The sequence below is a fragment of the Neodiprion fabricii genome, chromosome 1 (genome assembly GCF_021155785.1).
Source record: "Neodiprion fabricii isolate iyNeoFabr1 chromosome 1, iyNeoFabr1.1, whole genome shotgun sequence".
NCBI classification, from domain to species: Eukaryota; Metazoa; Arthropoda; class Insecta; order Hymenoptera; family Diprionidae; genus Neodiprion; species Neodiprion fabricii.
Window position 1 is genome coordinate 36,824,432 of NC_060239.1, and position 17,517 is coordinate 36,841,948.

Below are 17,517 nucleotides of genomic sequence, written 5' to 3' on the forward strand. Positions count from 1 at the left end.
ATAAACTCTCGAAATCGGATAATTATATAAATTATATATACACTTACGATTTGTCGAAATAATAAATCCTTCCGGCACGTTGTTGTTCTTCTTTTTTTTTTTTTTTTGTTTTTTTTCCAACAACGTTCTTTTCCACCGGGCAGCTCGCATGTTTTATGTTTCACAAGGTACGCGCAATATGAGCTTGCGCTCAATAATTGAAGCGCTTTTTCACCCAACTGCTAACAAATGTGAACCGATCCGGTCAGCTCGTAGAAACTGCAGTGCAAAACGAATCGAACCTATACTATGTACGTACACATATTCCCGTGTAATTTATAATAATACCAAGCCTAGAGGTGTACAATACGCATCCAAAGTCTTCACGCATTTATCGTATTTTCAATAATCTTCCACCCAAGTAAACCGTTCTTTTCCATAACTTATACAGCCTCTGTCATTCCCGAAGACGTAAGGTGAGACATTGCTGCATGTTTGATGTAAATCGGTCCGCTTCTTCTTGCGTTTATCGGTAACAAACAAACTGAGCCTTTTATACATTTGAATTAGTACACGTATATCGAAGATTGATTGAACTTTTTCTTTTTTTTTTTCTTTATTGTGCCTCTGAACAAATTTGCGAGAAATACCGAAGAACAAAACTGTCATAAAACCTAGACGAGGTAGGAAAATATTTAGAAGTCGCTGCCGATTTTTGTAATCTTTTTTATTTATTCTTATGTGTATTTTTTTTTTTTCCACATTACAGTCATTTCGAAAATCGGGATCGAAATCGACTCAAATGGTATATTTCGATTTCTTAATCCTTGCTTTTTCTCGTTTACTTCCAACCCTGCTATTTCTTCGTTTTAATTTGTTTTCTGCGTTTTTTTTTTTTTAACACCACCCTACCTTTTTCCCCCGGTTAAATTTACAGACCGAGAAAAAAAATTACGTAAAGTGCGGACATGCCCGGGCATCGGATATACATGCATATATACATGTATATATATAAACATATGTGCCTATGTAATTTGGTTTTCACTCTCGTTATCGGTGCCGCTGGCCAAGTATAACAAACCTGCCCGGTTCTTTTCCTCTCTCGTTTTTACCTGTTTGTACCCGTATTTTATTTTTTTTCCATTTATACCTCCGCCGCGGTTTTCCGCCACTTATTTTCTTCGCGGAGCAAGTTGTTCAGCTTTTTCGATTCTCTATATATTTCTCTCCCCGTTTACAACGTTCACTTTTCATGTATTCTGTTTATTAAAGAAAATCAATCAAAAGCCGAGTCAAAAAACAGGAAATCACTTGGAAAATTTTTCGTAACAGAAACATAACGAAGGAAAAATTAAAAGGGTGCAATTAAAGCCGATCAAGTTAACTAAATCTGATTAAAAGGGACTCGATGTGACCGAGGAAGAGAAGTTTAAACACTGAACTTCAACCGTATTATAAATACTCTGTTGTTAACTTTGTTGGAAAAATAACATTTTATGGTTAAATTAACGTGATGTTTGTGTAGTTTAAGTCGAGTGTTTTAACCTTTTTTTCTACTTTATCAATTCGATGAAGGAACTAGATTCAATTTAGTGACACTGTAATTCAAAGCAATTTGTTCCATCACGTTTTTGATTCAAAACAAGTTTTTTACCTAACTGTACGTAATTTCTGTACTGCTATAGACAAATGTGGAGCATATAACGAAACAATTGTCGAGACTTTGCTCAGAGCCAGCTGCTGGGAGTCAGTTTTTTCTCGGGAAACTGAGTTTCTGATATTGGTAATTTCCTTCGTTACCGATTCGCAACTACCAGGCTTATTCTTTTCACCGATTTCCCCTTGGTGATTTAAATAATCACAGTATCGTTGATTAACGGGTTCCTCACTTCGTAATCCGTAAAAATTTCAATTAACCTCGCTTTTTGAATAATTAATAGATTTAAAATTCGGCAGGAATTTTAATTATACGGTTTTTCCATCGACGTCATTCGCTCGATTGAGCTGAAAATCGATAATTAGGTATTTCGAATCGCCGATCGATCGCGTTCGTTGTGAATAAATTTTTTCACCGACCTCCGTTTCATTCGGCTTAAAAATTTGTATCGACATTATTTTCGAGTCTCAGTAATTATTCGAAATCAATATTTGTCATAAAATAATTGAAAATGATCTTAGAAATTGCATAGATTAATTCGATCGGAAATCGGATGTAAAAGCTACGAGAAGCGAATTTTATTTCCACGATATTTTGACAAAAAAATTAAACCTCCAAAATTTCTCCTTCGTAGATGAATCCATTCAACCTGCAATACATTTTTTCATTGTTACTTACGCCTGTAATGTAACGTATATATGATCGGACCTTGGCTTGTTATTATATTATATATATATATACATTATTTGACAGTTGGGATTGCGGTCAAAGGGTTTCGAGGGCCGTTGCCCTAACCTTGCTTAATTCATTAAAACTTGACCCGAATCATGATCAGTTTAACCGAATCCGAACATGCAGACTTGGTCAAGTTTTCGAGTTACATAACTAAATATCAACACCCTGATTTACCCGCGTCTGATAAACACTCGCGAGTTTTCATTAAATTCGTCACAACGTAGGTAAAAAATAACAACAAAACCAATGATAATAAATAATAAAAAAAAAATATATATACATACATATGTATATACTTTTTTTACAAGTCTATTTAGCCAAACAACGGTGAGACACGTGTCTCTTTATTCAGGTCCTTCGGGGTTTAAAAAAAAAATTGACACTCCGAAGTTTATAACGACGAGTTAGAGGCAGAATAATAAATTCTCTTTGGTGTATAAAAATGGAAGACAAACAAACGTCGCGAGTTATACGAAGTACCTACTCAGAGCAATAAATCATTCGAGGTGAAAAATTGGCGGTAAAGCTGAATAACGTTTTACGCGACGCGCATAATAATTTAATTAATTATCGCCGAGCTTCGTGGGTTCGGGTTAAACGCGTCAGGAATATTCGCTCCGTTCGCATCTTCGCGATACAATATCCGCTCCTTCTTTAGTTCGAACCTCTTCCTTTCTTTTTTTCCTTCGTTGTAACAAATGAAATTTTTCTCAGCGCCGCTTCGAGTTTGAAAAACAATCGATCGTGGTAGAAAAAATCGTTAAAAAATGACGGATCTAACGGAAAATCTGTTATTTTCGTACGCTCTTCATCTTCTTCTTCTTCTTCTTCTTCTTTCTCTGCTTCAGGATGTCGTCCCTCCGCACTCAGTCGACCGGGGGCGGTTTGGCCCTGAGCAGCATCGGATCCGATAGAACCGGGGCGACTTCGACGGCCGGAGCTTCTCAATCTCACAGAAAACACCAGAATCATCACAGGAGTCGGAGTGCTCCTCGCGCCCCCGAAAAACCCCCGAGAAAACGTCACATGAATCCGGCACACAGTCTGGCCTCGATACCGAGTCAGATTAAACTCTCGATGCTGAACAGCGGGCTCATCTCTTTCGGTGAGTCGAAAAAAAGAAATTTAACCCTTTCGTTTTTCCAATATTTTTTCAGCCTTCAAGGGTCGACCGAATGCCTGATTCAGTTTCAGTCGAAGAACCGCGGTGGCGGAAATATCGTGAAACCGAGGCTTGGTAACGCGACTGAATTTCATTTAAACGACATTCCCGTGGAACGGAAGTTATTTTCTCAAACTATAAACTTCAGCTACGATAGCGGTGTCGAATCATTTGTGAAATGAAAAAATCGCATCGTTTCAACGATTTTAATTAACTGTGAGAGCTCACTTTGATCGTAAACAAATTATCTACAAGTCGACAAATTTATGTTTTCTATTTGGTGTTTCGAAAAAAAATAGAAAAATAAAGTACATTAGCGAAATCATTGCGAATTATACGCAATAACGAGCTAAAGTTGCAGTGAAAAGTACTTCGGCGTTACGCAAAATTCAACTTTTGTAGATTTATGAGGTCTCTTTAAAATCGTCGATATAAATTGTGTTATTCTGGTTGAAATGCATGGTTTTTTTAATTGGTTTACCGTGCAAAGGGAATATCGTTTCAACTGAACGAAACTCGATTAACTTCAGTTGCATTTTGAAATCATCGCTGTATCATATTATTGCCTTCAAAGCTCTCTGACCGAACTCGAGTATCTACGTTTGATACACCCTTGGAGGAAAACTTGCAAGAATTTTATCCAACTAAGAACATCGATGGATCGAGCGATCGAATTATTTATTTACATAAATTTTCAACCGTCAATGAAATTCCTTCTCTCTGGAATTGTTTGAATCGTTTAATTGGCCAAAAGTTGATATTTTTTTTATTGATTTCATTACGATGCGATATGAGTAGATATTTATAGTAATCGTTAAATTTATCTCTCATCGTACGTACATCGTTATGCAAGCAATCACTGCGGATTGCCTGGCAGAGATGACCGTTTGAAACGACGACGTTATAAAATCGGGGGACGTTAGATCAGCCCGGGGTTAAAACGAACCGGTTAAGTTTAACGACGATCGGTCAATAAAACGTGTATCTATACGTGTAGATTACAGGCGCAGCTGCGAGTATCAACTAACTATCAGGTTTGCAGGATGCAACGCTAACTGAAACAGACGGTATGAGTTACACGCCTGCAGGTTTCTGCCGTTTCTACCTCGAATCACCGACACACCTGGATGTATATCGCGGTGTACGTCAGCCAGAGATTTACTCTTCGAGTTTCAAAGCCAATGACTAACGCTACGGTTATCGAGTCGATTTATGTTCGGCTGCGGGCTGCGGGAGGTTGCATATCCTTTATCGCCCAAATTTCAAACGGTATATTCCGTTTATGGTCGTCTGCTTCCGGAAATACACTACGAGAAAGATTCGAAAGCCTGGAAATTCCGCGGAGGAGTTTCTAGTTTTGAATAGAAAAATCGGTACAAGAGTCTATTTAAGGGGGTATTCTAGTGTAGAGGCATGAATTTGAGGTGTTTTTTGAAGTGCTATAAACAAAAAACAAAAAATATTTTTACCATCCATTTTTTTATCAGGCGTTTATTATTATTTCACGATTACAAAAAAAAAAAAAACAAGTCAAAAAATACAAAATTGAAAGTGCTATGAGTTGTTGAAGTGGGGGGTACAAAAAAAATGGCGCGCCAATGTTGTCACAATTGCAAGCATTTTCAAAATCAGAAAAAAAAAAGATTATTAATCTACATAAATGCAGCTATCGTACTAACTAAAAAAAAGTCGAAAAAAAATTTTTTTTTGCCAAATTACGGCTGTCCAAAAAAATAATACGTTTTTTTTTACTTTTTTGGACGTTTCTGAATTTTTTAAAAATAGTAAAAATTATTATTTCGTTATAATAATAGTTCGTGCGATAGAGACATGTATTGAGAAGATTCTCACCAAATTTCAAGTAAATCGGTTCAATAGAACTTGAGAAATCATGTCAACCGTTTTGAAAAATGTAGTTTTGAGAAAAACGCGTTTAAAGTTTCGAGTAAAATTCGTTCCAGCCGAGCCAGTATTGAAGACGTGTCACTAAAATAGCTATATCTCTGAAAATAATTGAAATTTTGACTTGTCCTTTTAAGGACACATTCTTGAAAGGTTAAGCTTTGAAAATATGAAAAAAAAAAAAATCGATTTTTTCAAATTTCTACACTAGAATACCCCCTTAAACCTCTGAACCAGTGTAATTAATTTTACTCGAAGCGTAGGTGGGTGTATTATAGAAAAGCAATGCGCGTCGCTCGATCGAATGTTTGGAAGATTTGCAACGGAATTAAAAAAGTCGACGACGATCCGCGTCGAGTCCAACGAATCGGAGCTTTTCTGATATTATTAAGTAAGTAAATAACGTCTCTTCGTACGCCAAAGCTTTTCTATCCTCCGATAGATCTGGCTGGCAGATCTGATCCGCCGTTTATAACCGTTTAACCGAAATATCCTGGAGGATCACGAGAAGCCGATAACTAAATTGAACAATTTTCTTATCGGCGGGTTGATCCGCGGCCAAGAAAATATCATCCTGACAAAAATCACCTGCCAATGCAATTGGCTGACGGCGATTTTCGAGAAAAAAATCCATCACGTAGTGAAAATCATTCGTAATTTGATTTTCTTCGGGAACTAATTTATCCGCCGTTCGTTTTATCGACCGTATGATCTACTCGTAATATTATTATACCATAAATTGAGCGTCGCTTGCACAAACCGAATCGCGTTACGCGCGTAGTAGATAGCTCTATAATAAATTACGGTGAAAATTCTTTTGCCGTTTGTCAGCTGCTGCTGCTTTTACTGCTACGTGATATTACACGAAAATGATTTTATCAAAAGCCGCAAGGTTTAAAAGCCCTTCAAAGGATTACCGAGTACCAAGTTTTTTCCCCAACTGCGTATCGCAATTGCAATTACAACGAGTTCGTGCAACGGCAATTCTCAATTCGCGAACGTTGCACGAACGGAGAGATAAATAAATAAAAAAAAAAAAAAATAAAAATCCAATTCGGGATATTCCGACAAGAACGATTCCTCGAAATTTCATTAACAAGTTTTCGTCCTCGGCGTGAATAAGTTTGTTATTATTATCATTATCGTTATCATTATTATTATTATTATTTTCATTATTATTTTACTCCGAGGTAGGAGAGCACAAAAAAAAAAAAAAAAAAAAAAGAGTAATGATAAAATTTCTTGCCAAGGCAGGGCGATAAGGGTGACGAAGAAAGCGGCGAAGGAAGAGAAAAAAAAAAAGAAAAAAACCGACAACTTCCTCGACACTCTCTCTCTCTCTCACTCTCTCTCTCTCACACTCTCCCTTTTTAATTCACCGAACTCTCGCATTCCGCGTCCCTTATCAGTCGCTACAGGGCTTCGAGTCCTTCGAGAGATACTTCGTCGAGAATTATACGCATACAGCAAGAGGAGTTTCATTCAGGGGATTGAGTTGGTTCATTGCTTGTTGAAGTGGCTGCTTAATTAGACTTTCCCTTCTTACACCTTCTTCCCTCACTTATTTCCCCGCAACATTCTCTGCGTATAACATATACGCATTTAAGCCGCAGCATTGGTACACCCACTCTCTCTTTCACAGAGACATTATCCTCCGTCAATTCAATCCCGTTGTAAACAAAAATAAGAGGAGGAAAAAAAAAAGAAAAATCTGCTAACTTGACGAAATCCCCCCCCGCTTGCAAGTTTCCCTCGGAAAATTACCGTCGACGCAATTAAGAGCGAAATTTAATTCGCGTTCAACGATTTAAATTCAATCCGGCTTTTTATTTCATCGCTTTGAAGAATCGAAGTCCTTTTGAGGTATGTGAAATTTTGTGCAAACGCAATTTTTTATTCGATAATACCTGCTCGGTTGAAATCGATCGTCCGATGTCGATATCGTTGTAAAACCGGAGCTTCGCTATTTTTTTTTTTTTTTTTTCTTTTCTTTTTATTTTCTTCGCAAGGTTTTATTCAAGGCTTACACAGTTCGAGAAAATCGACGAATGTTTCTTAAGTAAACCTGGAGCTCGTATTACAGACACATGTAATATACATGCAGGCATACATGCGTAATGCAACGATAACTCGGTTATAGCGTCTACTTAACTCGGTACGTTACAGCGGTGTTTAAATATTGACTTGGTAATTGTCGAAGGGTGTCGGAAAGGAATTTGCCATTCAAATACCAAACTTATACGTATTCCACCCTCGATTCGCGAGCTTTTCATTTACTTCCGTCGTTTCCTTCGTCGATATTCTTACGCAATTTTAAATCGTTTCGTTAAATCAGTTTATATTTCAATATTCTCCCGCGTTGGCTTTCGCTCTTTCTCTCAGAATATTTCAATCGATTACAACCGGAGAATTTCAATCGCTTCTGAATAACATGCATGTGTAATTATTATCGGTGTTACTCGTCCTGCGGTCCTTTGGAGGGGGGTGAAAAACAATTTAAATTTCCCACCTCGAGAGACAACATCTTACGTTTTTGACTCGAAACATCGACCGTGATTAAATTTTTTTTTCGACCTTACTAAAAAAGTTTTTTCGCCTGCGTGATTGTTTATTAAAAAAACGAAGAAAATTAGACCCTACAGAACCCTGTAGGACGTTATGTACTCGAGGGAAATTCTGAGGGTTCGTTAAAAGTTCGTTTTGAAAAAATGTGAAAAATCAAAAAAATACACACGCACTGGATTGCGATTTATCAATACAACTTGTAAAGCCACTGCGGCAAAGAAATCGAAGCGAGTATCTCTTCTTTTGAAAATAACGAAAGTGAAGAAGACCCGCGATCCGGGTTTCAAATACAACGAGGCGCTACTTACGAGGCTTGAATGAATAAAATACGGTGGGCAGAATGTTGATTTATCGGGTAGCGAAGACATCCTTGAACGTTGTTCCTGCATTTCCGACATATTTTCGTACCGTAGTATACATACATATCCATCGTCCCACGGTACTCCGAAATTCTCTATAATTCATCCCTCTGGAGAATCGTAGAAAAGTGTATAACGATATTACGTCACTCATCTCATTCCGAGCTCCTCCGGAGTACGAAGCTTATTTAGAAATTAGACAGACTTTTCTTTACACGTTATTTTATCTCATTTTTCCGTTTTCTTCACACGTTCCGGACTATTCGTCGAATATCGAGAGGTCGGTATTTTATTATATGTTTTAAAATAAACTTTCGAAATCTGCTGGTAAGAAGCCTCGTTTCCATGCGTGCTTATACACGTGTAAACGTCTTTCCGCAAGCGAGAATAACTGGAACGTCAAAACAGGAACGTCGGTAGAAATAAAAAGAAAAAGTAGACGAAGAGATTTAAAAAAACAGAAGAAAAATGAGGTTTTCGCCATCGCCGAGGACTCAAACTTGATGACGAAATTTGTGTGAAAGAAACGGTTTTAGTAAATAAAACTTCCGGTTTATAATCCCCCGAGGCAGATTTATCGCCGAAGGTATTCTCCCGCCGTTAATGATCTTCTCTCCGTGAAATTAACTTTCCGGAATGTCTTCGGTTACGGTCAGAGCATATTATAATTCCCATAACACCTCTCTCAGAATTCATATATCCAGCATCTCTCTCTCTCAAGAAGAAGAAGAAGAAATTATTTCTCCTATTCGTTCACACTCGAATGATCTTTTTTTTTTTTTCAATTACACTGAGAGAAATTTAACGCTTGTGCAAGAATAAATTGACGTTAAAGCCTTGTTTGGATAAAAAAAAAGATCGCTTACCTCGTTTTTCGTAATTCCAAAAATATTGAAACAATTTTTTTAACGATACCTGCTTTACAGATTTTTTCTAGTTACTGTAAAAAATGTCTTTTTTTTTACGTTATACGAGTATACACTTTGGAAACGGTAATTGCAGGGACGCGGATGACAAAAAAAAAGAAAAATTTAAATATAAATATTCAATGCAATTTCGGAGCATTTGATCGCCCGTTGAAAGAATTCCTACACGTGTACATGCTGTGAGGTGAAATTTCGCCTTGTTAGCATATCATCACCATAAGACAGGCGCATGTCAGAACTCGGCTTTTCACTTTCCATATTTTCCCCGTCCCTCTTCGCGTCTATCTTGTATTATACATACGTACGAAATTTGTTCGCATCCGAATGGAACCCCGGGCGAGATATGAAAACCCCGAGAATTTCGGTGACAGATGTGGGATTCGAATTTTTACGCGGAGTCTCGTTTGATCTGTTCAACCGAGTTTCGCTCTGTCTCCGAAGTTATTTTCACGAGGTTCGATCACGGATCTCTGAAAGTTACGTTTCCAAATTTTTAGTATATCTCAGGATAAGATAAAAACGATGATCGTAATTTTGATCCTTCTTCTTTTCTCTTCTTCAATTTTACTCAGCCGCGCGATGCAAACTTTCGGTAGTCAACTGATTACAACGCAATGGCCGTGACTAACGCCTTGATTATCGATTCAATTAAGTTTCAACGGAACCAACAACAACAACAACAACAACAACAACAATAGCAGCGCAAATTGCCAGGCTTTGATCCCAGCTTCGCTTCCCTACATCGCGTGTAATACACGGGCGGGAAAACTTCGACAATAAACGCAAATTTCTGCAAAATTTAACAAGGATCTTTAGTCCTATTGTAATTACTCAGATTTTGGTTAGCACGGATCCGTTTAACATACGATCTCTGTACTCAGGGAGCGCGATGTTAAGTGGATAAATTTTTAACGGAACATCGACTCCGTTATTCATCGACATATTTTTACGCCGCACCCGCATGTAACAGTTTTTACGATTTAAGAAAATTACGCGCTGGGACCAAAGAAATCGAAATAGTAAAAATGAACTATTTTTTTCAAGCTCAGTCCTGCTGTTGTTCTCTTTGACACTGTCGGAAAATTCCTTTCACGTAGTATTTTTTAATTAAAATATACGTTTGATATTGACAATTTAAATAATGTTTGCTTTTCATTCGTCAAGCAGGTATCAATAACAGAATATTTCCCGATCTTCCTATGTCCTGTAAGGAAAATTATGAAAAGGAATGTTTCTCGTTGCGTTTCGATGTGGCTTTTCAAGAGGTTTTCATGCTAATGACACGTTATATCATATAGAATAGAGCGAAAAATGAGGAAAGGAAATGTATATATATATAGTCGACGCGAAATTTATGCCGCGATTTGCTTCGGGAACAATCAGGTCAAGGAGAAATCGAGCGAAGAGGTTAGTTGAAGATGCTAGGATGCAGGATGATGAGGAATTCTCATTAAAACTGAATCGCTCGGCGTGCACGATTCATTGGCCTTTGATGTTTTCCTCTCCCCGCTGTTGAGAATGAGAGACTACGTATATATATATACGTAATACAATAACGTATACAATATACAATATTGCAAATTGCAATAAGGTTGTACCCTTTGTTTTGAGCCCGGAATTTGCGCTGATGAATTTTGAGCCCCATTTTTTTCCATCCGGTTCGCGTTGATGAAAGGGGAAAAAAAACAAAAAAAAAAAAAAAAAAAGCACAGAGAGAGAATCTTACGATTCGACGGATAAACGGTGAAAATGAGACAACGAAAAGTTGCGTAAGCGAGAAGATCGCGACGAAGAATGAGAATAAAACTCACGAGCAGCAAATGTCGCCAAAGTCGAAAGCATCGGAGACGTTTTATCGCGTCTTCGGATCTTTGTTTATTTATGTAACATACGCATTGTACAAGGTTATGAAAATTTCAATTCTTCTTTGACAGTAACAGCCCGTGTTCTAGAACAATTGACGAATCGTGGAGAAATTAATTGAAAACGTGTATAGTTGAAAGGATTTTTCAGATATTTGCAAAAAAGTACGTTAACGTTTTCAAAACGTTATTGTGCCGAGTCAATTTTTGTAACAAGATATGATTTCCGGGGACGCTGATTACAAATCTGAAATCAAATTTGATAAATTCAAGATGATGGTGGACAAGATCCGATATGGTGGACGTAAGTTTTAAATTTCATCGAATTCGGTCAAAAAACTCTATGCAGGGATTTTCGAGGTCGCTTATTGGATTTCTGAATTTTCAAAATCTGATTTCAGATTCATAATCGACGATCCCGAGAACCCCTGACAGAGTTTTTTCTCCAGATTCGATTGAATTTAAAATTTTCGTAATCACGGACCCCCAAACCTCATAACTCATGTGAAACACGTACAAGTGTAGAGGGATAACCTTTTCGAAAATGAATTATTCCTTCAATTTTCACGATCTTTTTCAATCAATTTTATTCCATCAATAATAATTTACATTACATCGCAGTAATTACTCTTGAATATCAAAAACCTATTATCATACTATCAGAAATAGCGAAAAACCGCAAAGAAATATGTTTCCAAATTTCTCCAGATACACAAAATATCGATTCAAAATAGGTGTTAAGAATGCTCACCACTATGACTCAAAAGTGCTTGTCGAAAAAAAATTCTACAACTATTTGAATTCATAGTAAAAATTATACCGTATATGTGATTTTTCTTGAGATCTGCAACATGTTTTTTCTACCAAAATACAACAACAACAATAATAATAATAATGATGTCGGAGGAACGGAGAAACAATTCTGTCACGATGTTTAGTAATTTGTCCCAGACGACGTTATGCAATCACTCGTTGTCCGGTTAAATAGCTTTCCACGACCCTGAAATGCTGTTAAGGGCCATTCGCCAAGGATATTCTCGTTAAAACTTGGAACGAACGAATTATTGGCCGTCTGAACTTGAACGTTGGGAAAGAGGGAGTGATCAATACGATTATAGCCGAAAGCCATGCCGTGCTACGGATTTTATTTGCGTTCCAGCTTTTTACAACCCTCTTGATCACGAATAGATATTATAACCGCGTTCCCGTTATTTCTAGCTCCGGCCTTTCATCTCTGATATCTGTTCTTCTTCTTTTTCTCCTCTCTCTCTCTCTCTCCCTCCCACCCCGATTCCTTCTCTCATTTTGTCCCGATTGGCGTCTGCATACTGAAATAACTTCGTGATTTTATTTCCGTCCTTGTCGAAGCAAGAAAAAAAAAAAAAAAAAAGGAAATAGACAAAAAAACAGAAGGAGATTGAAATTCGGTAAAAGGAAAGTGAATTCGCTCGGATTTGAAGTCTTTGCTCGTGACTCGGCCGTCGAGTCGCGGTAAATAACGTTGCGGAGATGCAATCGGTGTCAAGATCAGCGGCGGTTTCTATTCGTGGTGTAAGTGTAGTTAGCGTAGATATAACGGAGAATCGGAGAGACGAGGATAATACATATATCGCGGGTGTTCGGACGAGCACACGACTTGCACTTCGCATGGTCGTTTAAAAATATCAAAACTATAAAGCTCCTCGCTGCTTGTAACTCGACGAACGCGCGGCGCTGATTTTCACTTTTCGACCAGTATTCGGCCCTCCGAGTTATCAATTTATTCGCAATCTGCGGAAAAAAAAGAAAAAAGAAAGCCAAAACAGTAACGAAGATAATAATAATTAAAGCCAATAAATCGAGGAAAATTATCTGAATTCATTTTTAAATTTTAACACGTCTGTCGATTAAAATAAATCGGTATCGTTATACACGTGTTTTCAGACGTTTATGCGGATACGTATAACCGTGTATGTTTGAAAAATTCATAGCCAGTTATTTCAGCGACGTGAAGAACTCCCGAGCCGCTGGTCGGAGGCTTTATATCAGTTTTATTTCTTGGGAGTTTGTGCGTGAGGAAGGAAAATTTGCTTCGCGGAATTCGGTGCTCCTTGTTATCAATTTCGAGGATAACGCGGGAAATATGAGCTGACGAAAAGCTGGGAAGGAAAAAAGAGAGATGGGAAAAAAGATTCTACGGTTTAATATAATTTCATCGGAAATTGTTGCAGGGAATAATTTCGACTCTTGGCTTGTAAGAAGACTCGCGAGGACGAACGACGAGGGGATAATCCTTCAAGGTTTTCTTGCGTAAACGTTGTATTGATGGAAAAGAAATTACCTTGGCATCGGTGATCTCGGTGATTTACTTCGGGACAAATGACTAATTCGATAGATCAAATATTCCGTATTCTATTTTCGTTGCGAAAAATCACTAGCGGCTTTTTCTTTCTCGCATTTCTTTCTGCTTCGAGATCAAAGTTTGACTCGGGCGAATCAACAAGATAACTTTTAACAAGAAAAATCCAATTTCAAACAACGCGGTTTCCTTTTTTTCTTCTTCTTCTTCTTCTTCTCCCTTTTCTTTTTCCTCTTCGATTTGTAACTTGTAATTGCGGTCAAATTCTGGGAAATGTACCGATATGAACGAAGATTTTCACTGCACGTTTTTTATTGTAAAATTTTAAAACTACGCTTCAATTGTTTTCCTGAAAAGCTTGAAATGCTAAAACTACAACAAACAGCGATAAACTTGGCGATGTTTGTTAGATTTTTTTCATCACGCCACGCAATTATCTTATTTAAGAAAAATATCCATCGCGAATTCAAGGAAACAGATTTTCTTTCGCTTCAATCGTTGATTCAATATCGATAACTGTCGTTAAAAATCGATATCAGTGCAGAATATTAAGAAATTAAATATTCTGCTAAAAAGAAAATGTCACAGTTGGATTTCCGAAAATAGTTTTCGGAACAGAACGAATAAACCAAAAATTGAAATCAAACAAAATCCACTATTGTTTTTATTTATTTATTTATTCATTTCTTTCAACACAGTCGTGCGATTTGAAGTAAAAAATCGACACTTCAGCTAACAATCATCGTAACTTTCGACATTTTCCGCCGGTGAATTTTTAATAAAATCATCGTCTATAATCTCGTTTTAAAATGAACGAAAAACTCTCGATCTTCGACCTGTCAGCGAGGTGATAAAAAATTTATTTCTCTCTAACAACAAAAATATCCCCATCAACTTCCGGTTACCGATCAATCATTCCGTGAATACGAACCCTCGACGTTCGTCGTCCGACACTCTCGACAACTCGGAAAGCGAGTCCCTCGGGAATTCGCCATTTCATCCAGGAACTTTGCAGCGACTGCTGCAGTCTATTGTCGGCCAGATTTGGCGCTTGCGTGAAAGTTAACCGCTCTGCGTGCTTTATTCGAGCTATTTTCAACGCGATCGGAATTCGAACTGAACTTCGAAACGCCGATAGGGAATTGGTATTAGTGCTTGTTCCGGTAATCGACGCTCTCTTTTTCTGTCGTGCTTTTTTTAGCGCCACTCTCTCTCTCTGAATGAATAGGAAATATCATGGTATTGTAAAGGAAAGCTTGGGATATTTTTTAGCTGTTGTATTTCAAGGCAAATTAGTTATTAGTTTAGCGAAATGAAATTTTCAACGTGAAAAAAAAACAAAAAAAAAAAAACAAATACCAGAAAACGGATCATTGATTCTGTTCGAAAATCATAAATAACTCCCTGAATTTTCAATATTCTTAGCTGAAAATTTATTGACTAACTCTGAATATACAGATATTTAAAATTAAATTCAAAAAAGGCGTTTATTTGAGTGGGTGAAATTGAATTTTTGAATAAATTAACCATTTTTACGATATTTCATCGTTTATCTTGGATCAAATCATATTATTGTCGATGTTTTTCACGTAGAATTTACGGTGAACATGCCGCGGGGTCATTTCGACCCCGGCGTGCAGCTTGAGGGTTGAAATTGTTTTGAAATCGTTGAAAATTTCGTATATTTCTCTAATTTCACTATAAAATCGTTCGTTTTACTCGGAACATTGTTTTGTTCTATTTGAAGAAGAGAACGCAAAAATATTAAAAATCCCTTTTTTTCAAAAGAAATTCGACGCTTACAGTATTTGTCAATTCTCTTTTTCATCTAATTTTGCAACATCCGACCGACAATGATTGCGATCGACGAATGGAGATATCGAATCGATTATATTGGAACAGAAAAAAATCTTATTCGGTGATGTCGTAAAAAATGGTTTACCGTAATAAATCCGAGCCGGCGTAGAGAAAAATAAAAGAAATTAACCGTATTTCGAATGACTCGGAAATAAAGCATCGATGTCTAACAATAAGCTTTTCTTCATAATTCTAGTATTTTTTGCAATCGCATTTTTCTACATATCCTTGTAGCTCAGGGATATAATAACTTGACAAACACCGAATGCGCACGACTATCCAGAATCGATGAAAAATATCGATTTCTGAACAGTCAATTTCGTAAATGAAATTCGCCCGTCGGAATGTTGAAACTAAAACAAATAGTAACAAGTTTTGGCTTTTGTAAATAGTCGCAACGAGCGTTGAGAAGACTTTAAATCCGGCATCGTTTTCATTATCATCCCGAGGCTAAAGTTAATCAAAACCTGAACGTATCGAAACGTTGAAACTAAAACTCCTGTTTCGTACCTTTCGAATAACCAAAAAAATTGAATTTACAAAATCTGAGTCGTTTGTCGACGCTTTATTAAAGGTTTACTAAATTTCGGGCAATTCCAAAGTTGCGGAAGAACGATGTTTTTTTTTCAAAAATCCCTCATCGCAATAGCGCAAAAAACTTTAGCCTGATTTATTCTTCCCCGTTTCTGATATCCGTGATGGATTTTTCAACCCCCGTATTTCGCGCCGTTTTGTATTCCAGCGAAATTAGTCACGTGTTGGGTCGAGGGATCGCAGCGGGATGGTTGTTGGGGCTTAAGGTGAGTCTGACAGGCTGTGCATGGCTCGCCATGTAACGCGGGGGTGGTAAATGAAGTCAATTTGCAAGGCGACTAATGAGCGCCAGCGTCTTTCAGCCGTGGGTGGAACTCCCACGCCGTCATCCCCTTCTTCTTCTTCTTCTTCTTCTTCTTCTTCCTGCTTCCTTGACAATCATTGTCAGTCTCTAACCTTTGCACAATGTACAGCAACCCCTTTCCCACACCGAAACTGACTTCCGGCAATTATCCCCCAATTAAAAACTCTTTTTCTACAATCGTTTGTACAAACAGAGAAACTTGTTACACCGAGAGAAATTTTTAGTTGCGGTTACCGCTCAGTCCTTGACTATTTTCATTTTTTACAACAATCGAGAAATATAGTGATAAGAGAATCGATCCCATCCACAAATTAACAAATCTTCCGATACCTCTGAAAACGTACTAAGGAAAAACTAAAGTATGCCTCATGTAACATATTTCGAATCCATTGTTACGCTAAACAAAAAAATAAAAAATAAAAGAAGAAATAAACATCGTTTTAATCAAATCAAATCTTTCAATGGGACGAATCTCTTTCAGTTTGAGCACTTCCGAAAAACTTTGTGTACCAAATGACCCAATTTACGGTTTAATTTGCGTGTACTTCGTACAGTGAGTTTTGTTTCTCCGGCTGTAGTTAAACTCGGGCGAAGTTGGCCTGAAACTAGATTTCACCAAGACGTTCACCAATTCATCGGGTTAAATAATAATTTAACCATGTCCTGTACGTTAGTTTAACAGTCCCGAATCCTTGGCCCTTTATCAATTATGTGAGTGCTTTCAACGTAACACAGTTACAACGTGTACAAAGATTAAAAGCTGCTCGCTGGCTCAAGTCTGTGATAAACTTCCGTCCTACGGTAACTTTCATTTTCTACAGACCTCGAGTAACGTTATGCAGGGTTCAACGTTGACCGTATAAAAAAATGCAAAGAAAAAAACAAAAAACAAATGTGATTGAGTTCAAATAAACGAAAAAAATTTAACCAGAGGATCGGAAGGTTTTTGGAAATTAAAGAAACTTGTCGCGAAAACTTCAAACGTTTTCCGAGTTTTTTTTTTTTTTTTTTTCTACAATTTTCCCAATATCACCCATAATTTCGTACGTTACACTTTTCGAACGATTGAAAATACCGTCGTTTTATTTTTATATCGTCCGTCCGAACAACCTCGTAACGTTTATCAATTTTTCAAGAGCTTGATCCGGTTTGTTGTTATTACCGTTATTATTACACCCGTATCGTTTCAATATACCGGAAACGTTGAGAGAGTTTGAAAAGTTTTCTACACATACGCGTATAAATATCGTTCGCTGCCGAGCGACGCAGAGTCCGTA

General features: G+C 37.3%; 1 protein-coding gene across 7 annotated transcripts in view; it reads left to right on the forward strand.

The window, feature by feature from the left end:
* Nucleotides 1-17,517, forward strand: part of LOC124176794 (receptor-type tyrosine-protein phosphatase kappa) — a 103,842-nt gene that overhangs the window by 13,713 nt on the left and 72,612 nt on the right. For all 7 annotated transcript variants that reach the window (XM_046558498.1, XM_046558549.1, XM_046558513.1 and 4 more), the window contains one exon: nt 3,220-3,476. In XM_046558498.1, the coding sequence (XP_046414454.1) occupies nt 3,221-3,476 (256 nt within the window). In that variant the 5' untranslated portion in view covers nt 3,220. The remainder of the gene's footprint in view (nt 1-3,219; nt 3,477-17,517) is intronic.